Here is a 13,274-nt window from a genome sequence, read left to right on the forward strand (position 1 = left end):
GCCTGTGAACTGGAGAATAAAAGAAGTCTGACTCTTTACAGGATGCACACCTGTATCTGTTACCAAGAGTAGTAAAACATCAGAAAGCATACTGCTTTTCATAAATTATGGTCCTTCATTTTCAGAAGGGTGCGCTGAAGTTGGAGGTCTCCACAATTTCGTAATCAGTTCATGGCAGTAAAGGTGCAATTCAGCGCTGTAAGAATAGGTCTTTAGTGCCATTTGAGATGCTCTGTAGTTTCCTGGCTAGGCTGCAACTGTCAGTCAAGAAGGCTGCAAATCTCTCACAAGTCATTTCTGCTGGCTTAGTGTGGGTATCTTGGTGTCTCAAATGTCCATAAAGACCAATGTGTAGACAGCTGAATCAAGTATAAAAGTCTGAATGGGATGCTGAATCCACTGAACTGAAAGAATTTGGGATAAAAACTGTCAATAAGCAACCTCAAAATCCTATGAAAAAGGGATTCACTTTAAACTTTTGGAGATCGATAAGACTCCAGCGCAATTCTTCAAATATACCAAGTTAAGCATGTGCTTTTGAGATTGTTGGAGCAAGCACATAGTAAGCAGCACCTTGTGGATTAAAGCCATGTGAACCCAATTCAGTTTCATACATCAGTGGAAAGGCATCAGTGTCCTGATTCTTCTCATTGAATTATGGGTATGTAGATGAAGAGTCCAAGCCAAGTTCTTGGTGACCCTCAGTAGTCAAGAGAGAGGCAAGCACGTGAAGAGGATCAGTCAGATCATAGGTTGGATGACTTGCTCTCTGGAAATAAGTATTTCTGTTTCTTAAATACTGAGGGGATCCCGGGCCCACTGTGGGCTTAGCTTCTTTCTGTGTCATGAGGAAACTGTCTTCCAGCCATCTCCTATCACACAGCAAAGCCTACTGTTCATGGCAGTTCTGGACTGGAGTTGCCAGTTACTCCAGTTACTTTCTGGAGTTACCAAACAGGTGTGGAATGATGACCATACTTTGTCATACAAGGACAGTAAAGACCCTGCAGATTCTCCAGGGGAGTCCTGAGAAAGAGATTGTGCATTTTGGAGTATGAAGCCAAGACAACTCATGTCACCAGCTCCCAATGACCTTCTTTGCCAGGGTCAGCCTGAGAGTGAGATGATGCAAAATTTCATGATGGCACGGGACTGCACCCCTGCCCATCACCTTTCCTTTTCCATCATGTGGACTGAGTGTGCCCATGATGTCAGGGAGGTGACCAGGAGCTGGCTGGTGAATCACCATGTTGGCTTATATACAGGAGTGAATGATGAGGTGAATATCTCTCCTGAGTCACCCACCTTCAAGGACCTCTGATCATGCTGAGTAACGCCTGTTCCACACAGGCTGCTGGCTCCCTGGAGCTTCTCTCATGAGTTAGCACTACTCAAAGGGAAGGAAGATTTCAACTGTATTCTTAAGAAGACAGAGTGAATTTATGCCAGAATGCTTAGTGGGAAAATGGAGGATGCAGATACGTGCAGCTTAGATATTTGGTTTTAAAAACTTCCAGATGTATGTTTTCTGATATTGGAATCCAATCACTCTTCCTTTCTCTGGAAAAGCAGAGAAGGGAAGAGTGCTGGTATCATTCTTGGTCATCATAGCTCAGCATTGTCAAGGCAAATAAAATCTCCTTCACTGTCACCCATAACTTTTCCTGCACAGATATTACAGTTTTTATTGTTATATGAAACTATGAAGCCTGCGTTCTATGTCTATAAATTATCTGTAGGTACTGGAAACATTTATTTTAAGAAGATGTGCAGAAAATCAGTGATGGGAAATTTTGTCTGGTTTATTCGGATGTTCATGAGTTCATAATATATTGAAATTATGATGGTGCATTGTGACCCAAAAACCCGACATATTTAACTATTTGTTTTCACACTTAGTGTAGCACAACACAAATTCTGTTGTCAAAGTTAATGGAAATACTAAAGTCCAATCCATCATTTATGCCAATTAAAAAGTATCAGTCAGGCATATGGCCTCATAAGCATTTTTAGCATCTTCACACTCTCAGAAGCTTTGCAAAAAAAACTTATGCAATATAGAAGTTAGGATATAAAGTTCAATTTCTATATTTGGACTGAAAAGAAGTAGATTATGTAGGATGAAAAACTATAAAATTAGAAGTCTGTAAAATGTTGGAGTATCGTACTTTTGTTTAATGTAATAGTTTAAACTGGCATTTCTAACCACTGCAAACACCTCAACGTAAGACTAAATTTATATGATGTAATGAAAACGCAACATGCCATACAAAGATAATGTCTATTCATAGCAAATATCAGCAAGAATACAGATTTTTTCAAAGAAATCCACTTTGTTAATAACGGCAGTTCATAGACAAAACGTCTGTATTTAAGTTGCCTCATTTTTATGAAAATGGTAATAAAATTGCATCTGTATGTTTGCCTGTGTATATTTCTTTTCTCACGATCAGTGAATGTTTGCAGTTGGTAATAAATATTCAAGCACCTTGCAAATGTCCTACCAATTCCCTTTGCTGATCTGTGTGTGCCTGTGGGACTAGAATAGGAATGCATAATTTAAATATAAATTGCCTGATTTGCATATACAATTAGTCTAGCTACAGCTTTGATCATAAGCAAAAATTATTGTCCTGTATTGCCACTTAGATAGAATTTTAATTCACCTTGAATATTCAAAGTAAATTAAGCCTTGGCTGTATGGTTGAAGGGTATGATTTTTTCCTCTCCTGAGGCTTTCCCCTAAACAACATTTATGGTAGAGTAATATAAGGGCATATTTTCAGCCTCATAAAAATAAAGGCATAAGTTTTATCTCTAAATTCCCCTCCCTCAAAAACTTCAGCTGAAACATCTCTTGCAGACATGCACACGGATAACACACACACACACACAGAATAATAGAACTCTTCTTTCATTTTAATTAATTCAGTTTTAGTCAGTACGTGGCTTAAAGTTGAGTCTTTATGGTAATTTGCTTAATAACTGAAAACGGAGACTTTGTGTAGTCCTTATTTTTTTAAAATAACAAGTGCAGAGCTGTGAGACAAAAACTCAAGAGAGTTACTGACATAGACTCTGTAGGTAAGAGTTAGGTGTATGTGGATGTGCATGCACACAAATATGTGGGCTAAATAAATGGACTAAAACTCAAACCCATAACACAGTTGTAATACTTAGATTTTAATCTACAGTAAAACATTTTATTAGAAATCTATGTTTTTAATTAAACAGAACATTTAATTAAGGTGGTTTTTAAGTGGATGAAACAATTAAGTGCAAACACTTGAATGAAACATGTCATAATTAGTTTTAATAGAGTGTTAATTGGTACTAGGTTTGCCAAGTTAATAATTACTGCTTATTAAATTTTCAATTAATCATTGTCATTTTGCTTTGAATAAAGATGAAAATTAGATAAACTAATTCAGGGGGAGGATGGTTTCCTTGTTAATTAGAGCAGTTAATTAAAAAAAAAAAAATTTGCTTGTTTTAGTTGTCAATTAAAAGACTGTTCATTAGTAAAATCTTTGCACTCTTCCTGCATCAAAACCCAAATAACCAATTTGTGACAATCCATGTTTTCCGGAATAAAAGATAGGAAGCTAGTATATACCAAAGAAACGGCTCGCGTTGGCTTAGTTGTTTTACAAGAAGCATGATGAAGGTTTGAATTTAGTGAAGCGGTGTGCCCCTGCTCGGCGTTAATGGTGCACGGAAGCCTCGCTGGCTGTGGTGCGCTCAAGAGCTCGGCGGAGCCAGGAAGTCGAGTCTTCACAGTGTAAACATGGGTTTGAAGGAGAGATCAAGGGGTCAAATGAATGTTCATAAACAAATTTTAATTTTGGCTCGTAAAATTATCTGTCCAGGAAAAGATATTAGACCCGTGATTTAAAATTTTTAAATAAACTCTTGGGTTTTTTTTAACTGCATGTATTTATTTGTTAACATACAGGGGAAAAAAATTGTTAATGACTATAAATCTTGTCTTAATTTCCAGAGCTTAAAGATACATTTTTGAAAATGTCTGTAGTATTACATCTTATATAATAATTTTTGCCAAAGATAGTCATAAATCTGGTGTGCTGCAAACCCAGTTTTCCAAGTAAAATGTTGAAAAAGATTACAAAAATAACGCACCAGACATCTGAAATGTCTGTACTTAACGAAGTACTGACTGTGAATCAAAATAGCAAGGATCATCACAAGTCTTAGAGACTTGTGAGAGCTTTCAGTGATGGGGAAGTAAAGAAGCACCTGCGTGGCCCTGAAGAGTCTTGAGGAACCAGGTTCCTCTGTGTCCTTCACAAAATGAAGACTGTCAATATGATAGAGTCTCTGCTGCATTTCACGCTTCGGTCCAATGTAGCCCTGTGCCCAACATACTGTGCTGATGAGGTTTTCTATCCCTCCTTTGCAGAGGAAGCCGTCAATGAAGTAAAGCGTCAGGCGATGGCCGAGTTGCAGAAGGCAGTGTCGGAGGCAGAGCGGAAAGCTCACGACATGATCACTTCGGAGAGAGCTAAGATGGAGCGCACTGTTGCCGAAGCCAAGCGCCAGGCTGCAGAGGATGCACTAGCTGTTATCAATCAGCAGGAGGATTCAAGCGAGGTAAGGTCTTTGCTGGGCAGGCATCACCTGTGGCCGCAGACCACAGGTGCATCAGGGCTAATGTTAATCTAGCTGGCACAGGCTATTTGTGTGACATGGGAGTTCAGTGCCCACTGTTAACTGTTTGCACAGTTGCTTTGGACGCGTATTTCAGGTGCATGCTGAGCTCCCGTTTTTCTTGGCTATGTTGTAATCTGAGCCCAAAATAGTGAACTTGAGCTGTGTTCCCACCTTTTAACTGCTGTTTAGGGTTACATATAATGCGCATGCTTCTGTTCTAATTTAGCTTTTCAATAGCTTTATTTTAAAAATCTTCAAGCTGCCATATTGAATAGATAACAAGATTGTTTCATGGAAAATATTTCACTGTGAAATCTAATTTAAACAAAGAAACAGTTACAAGATATTGTAGAGCAAGGTGGCTAAAAGCTTTTCTGGGAAAAGTGTTGGATGTAGAAGTGATTAGCAAAAGATCATGGTTCCTGTAGGACAGAATGTGAATGTAGATTTGCAAGTGTTTCCTTATTTTGCATGTGTTACTTTGGCTGCAGGGAATATTTGAGAGTTGAGGAGTGGGCAAATGGCATTTGGAAGGAGGAAAAATAGACTGTAAGAGCAACAAAGAGTAAAACAAGAATAAGTATGTTAAGCCTTGATTTACTTTTAGACCTGAAAGTGGAAGCCTTGAATTGCTGGGGTATGGGACATCCAGCAGCAGACTAGCTGGGAGTGAAAGAACAGCGTGTTCAAACAGGACTGCTCCTGTTTGACCAGTGCTGCAGAAGTCTAGATAGCAATTAAATTTTACGTCTGTTACAGAAAAACAACGTCCTAAGTTAAAACTGCCCTTAAGAAGAGATATGACAAAGAAATGATGTCAGTTAAAAGTTATTTGTATATAATCTGCATCTCTCAAGGCCACTGAAATGAAAGAACATTACTTTCATGAAGTATTTATTGTTCTTGTACTAAGATCTTGGCTGTAGTAAACCCACTTTTTAATATAAATTCTAAATGGCAGGGAGTTGGACAAGAGAGTAGGTCACAGTACCTGTTGTGTGGGGACGTGTTTGTGTACACTACTGTCAAAGCACTTTTCATGGGCTGGATGGGCAGCGTTGTGGAAAAGTCACTTAAGTTGAAAGATGCAGATGAGCTAGCTGCAGCATGCTGAGAAAACTGGCAAAAATCACGAGCAGATAAGTCAGTGGCATGCTGCAGTATGCATCCATAATTTGAGGGAGCGTAAGATTTTAATTCATACCAGGCTTCTCTGGAGATGAAAGACCATTGTGGGATCACTGAAGGCCCAGAGTTTCTCCTTAATGTGTAGCAGATGAATAACAAGGAGACAAAAGGAATTGATTTTCAGCATCTGAAAGTTTCTCAGGAAGAAAGGGACTAGGGGAAGTGTATGTACCCTTTAAGTACTAACTGTTCCATTGTAGATTAAATGAGACATAAATTCAATTTATTGGCATTTTGTATCTGAGATACTCAAGGACATTTTTCCTGCACTGTGTTCATAGAAAGGGCATTTGTCTGACTTAGCATCATTAAAGAGCTGTCATTTTGTGTGTGTATATGTACAAGAGACGCCTGTTGTTAAAACGAAAATTCCAAAGGTAAATGCCTTTGGAGGAAACTGCAAATTAAATGTTTAGTGAACTGATATAGTGTAGGCAGGGCAGAGGAAGTACTTATGTGCCAATACACACAGCCCATTCTTCCACAAGCAAATGTGCATCCAAAGGAACATGTAGAGAGTTTGTGTGCTGTGATTCGCTCCTGAGCAGTCACAGCTCTGGAAAAGGCTGTATAACAACAGGCATCTTTACTTCTTCTCCAGCAGATTGCTTACGAGGTTGTTCACTTCTTGGAAACAAGACTTTAAAAAAAGGCAAATAATTCTTTTAATTGCATTCTAATGGAATGGGGGTTATAGGGTTACAGATGTTCTCAGGGCTGTGCATCCTCAGGGAGGGATACAAGCCTCTTGGACCCTGAAATGAAGTCCAGTGTCCTGGTCCTGCAGCTTTCACCCCCTGTGGTCATGTGTGGCACATCAGCGTGGCTGTTTTGAGGTGAGAAATGCAGGTTTTAGTAACGCTGCAGAGAGAACTCAAGTTTGCTCAGGTTGTGTTTACAGGTGCTTGGTTAATTCTGAAGGGAGATGACAGTGATACTTACTTGAGAGTTAGATGTGTCTGTTAAGTTTTTATAATTATTTCTTCTTCAGCTTTTAATTGTGCCACACTCCAGATGCTTAGGGCAGTGCTGCTCATGATTACCTGTTAACTCAGGCTATCCTTTTTTTTGATAACTCCTGTAAAAATGGACCAGCCTTTTCCTTCATCTTTGAGGACAGGAGATCAGTTTGCTGGTGTTCGAAAATGGTTTCTTTGGAGATGAGACCTTGTGTTTATTGGGGTTGAGGAATAAAATTTCATGTTTGCTTTGGTGTTCATTATTTCTCGATATATCTGTGAACGTCCCTCCTCATTTGTCTCGGTTGTAAGTCTCCAAAAACTTCTCTCTGTTTACAACTTTCAGCAGTACGCTTCCAGCAACAGAGATTCCTGCATACCAAAGGCACTGGAGTAATATTTCCAGGGCTAGAATATTTCCAGTTCCAAATATGAGGATGCTGAAGTAGCAGCTTCTGCAGTCTTGCAGATTTAGAGGAAGGCTGAGCATCACTCATTTCTTATCCTTGGCGGGACATTATGCCAAGGCCTGCAAGAGAGCTCAGTATAGGCTGCTATATAATCTCCATGCAGTTCCTGACAGAGAATATTTCTCCCACGGGTGTCATTTATTTTTTTGGCTGTGGAAACTATGAATGGAGATGGGAATTTGGCACCAGATTTCTAATGTATCAGATATAATTTTCGTCTAGATACGACCACTCCCTGTCTATTGGCAAGGTCTCTCCCTTACAGCTTTTCATTTTTTATTCAGTAAAATGCAACCTGGACCTAGCTGAGGCTTCTTGAAGCTGCTCTGGTGTGAGAACTTTGTGGCATGATTTTTATTGAAGTCTTCTCCAGAGCTCAAAGTGATAACTAGTACTAAGACTCAAGATTTTTGTAATTATTATAAGTTTAAGATAATATGTAGTATCCTCATCCAAGACCTTTCAGAGGTCTCACAAAGAGAAGTAGATTGTTTTTGTTGTTGTTGTGTTTTTTTGTGGTTCGTCGTCGCCCCCCCCCCCCCCCCCCCCCCCCCCGTTTTGTTTGGGGTTTTTTTGTTGCTTTGTTTTTAACCCAGAAAAAGTAGCATCCCTGACTGCAAGACTGTCTGCAAGAAAACAGCGAAGCTAAACATGTTGAACTGACCGGAGGAAAATAAAGGGGGCTTAGGACAGTGAGAGGACTAATAGGGGAGGTGTGATATTTGGAAGCATCCTGAATTTTAAGAAATGGTCTGCAATATTCTGAGAATCACTACATTACATAGTATAGTTTTAATTTCTGACCATGACCTAGTCCCTTGTTGAACTATTGTTCTTTTCTTATGTTTGAATTGTTCCACATGATTTAATTCTCAGTGCCACTGCTTCAGCACCTGTACGTTTACTTTCTAAAGAGTTCCATAATTTCTTGGCATAAGCCCTTGCTACTGACCAGTTCATTATGTTCTGTTTTTGTAATAAGAGATTGGTTGAAGACCAGCAAACAGAGCACACTGCTGTTGGAAAGCAAAAGGAGAGGAGAAGGCCTACCTGTCAGCATGGCTGTTCCTGAACCACAAATTATTTCTTTACCAGTTCCTTACAGTTGCTTGACAAAAGATGACCCATTCATCAGTAGCTGACTTGGCTAAGTACAGAAACATGTGTGAGCAGCCTCCTCTTTAATGACTGCCGTGCTTGCTTTGGCTGCAATGTACTGTTGTGCAAATCGATTTTAATAGTAAGGGTGAACAGCTTAGTAAAGAGACTGGCTGCCCAGATTTGGGGGGCGGGGGGGGGGGGGGGGGGGGGGGGGGGGGAAGAATCATCAAAACATCTGTCTTTCTGCTCTGGTATAAAATGCCACTGAAAAATCTGACACTCAGTGTTCTTCCTCACTTTTGAGTAGGGTGGGGGCTGGGGATGGGAAAGGAACACAAATGTTTTGGTTCTCTCTACTTAAAGCAGATGCTGACATCTGCTCAGATAAAACAAGTATGTAGCTGGTCCAACACTGCTTTTAAGAGATGTGTAATGTTAGGGCTTGTTTATATTGCAGCAATTTATGTTGTATGTGCATATCACACTTACCTGACATTTTGAAGACAGCTGGGTTCACTCTCTGCTGACCAATCCATTGAGACCAGGACTGTGCCAGCAAACCTGACTCTGAGCATCAGATGCTGTGATTCAGGCAAGCCTAGTTTTTAAGCTGGTATTAAATTTAATACATATGGCAGCTAATGTTTAATTTTTTTCACTGGGCATCTCTTAGAAAGTAGCACATCATGCCCTGCAGTGGTGGGTGGTACAGAGGCACAAGAGCCGTGTGTTCTGCGCAGGATCAGTCCAGATGTGATGTGAACGTTGGCGTTGCCCCAGACTCCTGAGCTAAACCTGGCTAGCCAGCTTGCACGTCTCTTCCGTATGCTTCTCTGCACTTCTGTTTTCAGGATTTAGCTTCTCTCATGCTGACTTGTATGAACATAGATGTACTTCACACAACAAACAGTGGCTTGAGCAAGCCTGGAGTGTTCAGTGGTAGGTGTAACTTTACTAGAAGCATCTAAAGGTTTGGATATCTTTTCATGGAGCGCTGCATTTTGATGCAGCGTGGGAATTTCCAAAGTACCGATGTGTTTCGCTTTCTAATGAGTCTTGGATAGAATTTTCATAAACAACTTTGCTGTTATTTTGCACTGGTGTTCAGTGTCTCATACAGTCCTCGTTTATGCCACTGTGGTTTCAGTGATTTCTAGACATTCTTTTTCTTGTGGTTAGCAGTGATAGAGTTTTGAATGCCATGGGAATTGCAGAACCGGGAGAAATCTGGGTTCTTCGTACCCAGTCATGCTTCCTTTCCTAGTAAACTGGGGAAATCCAGAATTTGTCAAAGATGACAGAGCAGTGTTTGACACTGTATTACCGCGTTTTAGAGTTCATAATCTCTTTGACATGTCACAGTCCATTTGGTTTTTTTTTTCTTCTTTAAGCCAGCTCTACACTGAGTCTCAGCTGGAGGTGTCAGAGGAAAGCAAATACTCAATTGTGGTTAAATATTTCAAAGATGAAAGTGACAGGATGGGCAAAATTATTAACAAGTATGTGTCCTGGTACCGGAGACCACAGAAATGGAGACCATTTGTTTTTAAGAATTTTCATGATGGCAAACAGAAGTTTCTGAGTTCTGTTGTTTGAAGATGGAAGCTTAAGTGCATGCGACTTAGGAGTCTGACCTAAGATAAGGCTCTGACCTAAGACTGATGTTCCTTGTCAGTTGAAAGAGGAGGATGAAATACGATAGGTGGCATAGATTCGTAGCGAGATTCCCATCTGGTGTAATTTAGCCCAATTTCGTTGAATTAATCCATTTTCAAGGTAGTGAAGTTAAATTGAATTATGTAGTCTGGAATCTGGCCCTTTGTGTAACCTCACTGTTTCACAGGAAAATCAATGCAGAGTTAAACTGTAATCCATTCCTCCTTGTAGTTTTAGCTACATCTGGAACTCTATAAAGCATGAGCTGGAAGTGCAGTGTAGTAGGTTGCTACCTAAAGACAGAGAAGATGGACGAGGAGAGGCTTTGAGAGATCTGCTACTTCCTTTCCCAATGCAAGATCAGCTCTAGCTGTATCATTCCTGTAAGATACCTGCTTTTCCTGTGCTTTAGTGATGGAGATTCTCCAGTACCTCTAGGGAATTTTTGCCTGTCCTTAAAAAGATTTCTTATAACATCTCTTTCCAGTTTTTCTTGCAGATGTTTGATCCCATTACTTCTCCTGTTCATCCATGTAGACATAGTCATTGCCTGTTTCACTGCAGTAGCTTCCAAGATGTTTGGCTGCTACTGTCCCCTCTCAGGCTACCGTCTCTCCTGAGGTTTAACAGTCTCGGTTCGTTCAGTCTCTTTTCATAGCTTGTGTTCGCCTGACCTTGGATTATTCTGGCTGCCTTTCTCTGGGTTCTTTCCAAGTCTTATTTGTCTTATTTCATTTGCTGTATTTGAAATGCATCATCCCAACCTGGAAAGTACTCCAGGCTGAGCCTTGCCAGTGCTAGGAGATGGAGAGTCTTAACTCAGGTGTAAAGCAGTCTGTAGTCCTGCTCATACACCGTCATATGATGATTACCGCCTTGTCACCAACATGACATTTTGGTCCCCTGTTATCTGAGATGCTGCCTCCACAGTCCAGCCAGGGTGCTCTGTTTTGCTTGTACCTGCTAGAGCTTCCCAGGAGGAAAGATACCTTGACCATGCTCAATCTGATAGTGAGCTCAAGCTCTGTCTTGTGATATCTGGATCAACTGGAAATACGTGAGCAGGGGTGCACGTAGCACAGCTAGCATCTCAAGCCTGGCTTTTCTTCGGTAGAATTTGGGCTCTGGAGCTATCAGCCAGCAACGTGAACAGAAATCATCTGTTGCCAAAGCTTGCGGTGCCTGAGCCTGATCTTTGCTGCTGTTTTTCAGTGCTCACACACGGGAAGGAGCAATGAATGGCCACAGTGGTGAGGACTGGGAGTTCTGCACATCAAATTCAGCTACTATCGCAGTGCAAGCTCCCCATGGCATGTGTGCTTGTTTATGCTAATTTGCACTGTAGTAATTTTTAAATGCAACAAGTTGTTGCATAAATGTGAGCTCTAAAATTTATTTTGAAATTCTTGTATTTTATGTGCTTTTATTCCCACAATTACACTAAAGCTATAATGACCTGTTAAATTAGAAATAATATGTCCAATGGACAAAATCACATACCAGACAATGTAGGACACATTAAGTAATCATGTAAGGAGCCAGCTTAGAGCTTTGTCACTTCATTAAAATCTTGTACTTCTGTATCACTTTTCATGTTCTGTACAGGCTGATAGTTAATTGATGACTATTTTAATAAGAACGTTGAACCAATACTGTTAAAATTAAATTACTGTTTTCTGACATCAATACAGATCTTGTGGTAAGATGCTGAAATATTGTCCAGTGGCTCTGGTCACATCTGGGAGACAGTTCTGCCTGTGCAGATAGGCCTTCTCCAAAAGGGGAGGCAAAATGAAGCTTCCCCAGAGGTTGGCCTATATTAACTAAATAGATGATTGAATAGAAGAAGTTTGGCATCCTCATAATGATTCCAGCACAATTAAAGCACGCACTTCAAGGTTGCAATTGGATCTGCACAAGGGAAGGATTCCTGCACCTGGGCAGGTGCTGGTTGACTTCAGCATTATTCCATGTGGGGAAAAGCATCTTTTCAGAAAAGTCTGCGTGGGGAGGTTTTGTGCATGTGTATTTGTTTTCAGATGAGGGGATAAAGGGAAATATGGGCCAAACCCAGGGCTGGCAATTTAGTTGAAAATGAATAGCTAGGAGGTCAGCAGGCATGGCTGTAGGTGGAAATTTTATGCAAGCATGGTTGGAGCAGAATTACACCATGTTTACCGATCACAGTGCATGCATCAAGCTGGCAAAATGAAACTTTCACAAGTATGATGTGACTGTTGAGAACTATTAGTATAGCAAAAGAAGGAGAATCCAGGTATATCACAATTTGTTCTCTTTCTGGTCAGTAGGATGAGGCATTGTATCTCTTTGAAGTGCTAATACAAACTTGCCAGGTCATTTTGGTGTATGCGTAAATATGTCTGTGCATGCACGTCTTCATGTACAGTGTTCTAAATTGCTTATTTTTCATTGTGGAGATAAAAGGTCTTTTAAAGAAAAGGTGTTCAAGAATAGTACAGCTGTCCATTTCCAAAGGTGGTTTTAGCTCTCCAGCACTGGACAGAGTTTGAGCAAAAGGAACCTGAAACAATGAATACTGAATCAAAACCAGGTGATGCCAGACAAGGAGTCTGAATTCCTGACATTTAACTACCAGAAACATCTGTTTCTGTGTGTTGGTAATTCCACCTTTTTTTAAAAGTGTTTTTAAAGATGGGAACAATTTTATGAATTTAAAAAAAAAAAAAAAAAAAAAAAAGTCCCCAACACATGTATCTGTAATTACCTGGTTTAGTCTGTGTGTTTAATCAGTATCAATTGAGAATGCCATGTACATTTGATTTCAATCTCAAAGAGCAATTGAGCACTGGACAGTTAGTCTTCCCCCATCTGCCAGTATGTGCCTATGCCAAAAAAAAAAAAAAAAAAAAAAAAAAAAAAAAAAAAACCAACCAAAACAAGCAACCAACTCCCCAAGGGGAAGGATGGAACTAACACATGGATATTTTCTAAAGGAGCCACTTGACTCTGATTAAATGTCTACGTTCCTTAAAATATTGTTTTGGATTTAGATCTTTGTTTGATTCTGAAATTGGGAATTTTTTTTTATGTAGTTGAGGAATATCACTTAAAGATTGGCTGTGTTCCAGCATCCAGCTGGCATAGCTATAGAGTGTGTGAAAGTGAATAGCATACATATTCTGCGGTGGCTTCCCCATCCTGCCAAAGATTTAGGCTCCAGCTTAACTGTTCACTGCCAGAAGTGCCA

The 13,274-nt window shown here is 40.1% G+C and overlaps 1 protein-coding gene across 5 annotated transcripts in view; it reads left to right on the forward strand.

Moving 5' to 3' along the window:
* Window positions 1-13,274, forward strand: part of RUNX1T1 (RUNX1 partner transcriptional co-repressor 1) — a 116,030-nt gene that overhangs the window by 98,084 nt on the left and 4,672 nt on the right. For all 5 annotated transcript variants that reach the window (XM_082326794.1, XM_082326796.1, XM_082326797.1 and 2 more), the window contains one exon: window positions 4,421-4,611. In XM_082326794.1, coding sequence (XP_082182920.1) covers window positions 4,421-4,611 — 191 coding nt within the window. The remainder of the gene's footprint in view (window positions 1-4,420; window positions 4,612-13,274) is intronic.

Source organism: Platalea leucorodia (assembly GCF_965183815.1).
Source record: "Platalea leucorodia genome assembly, chromosome: 1".
Taxonomy (NCBI): domain Eukaryota; kingdom Metazoa; phylum Chordata; class Aves; order Pelecaniformes; family Threskiornithidae; genus Platalea; species Platalea leucorodia.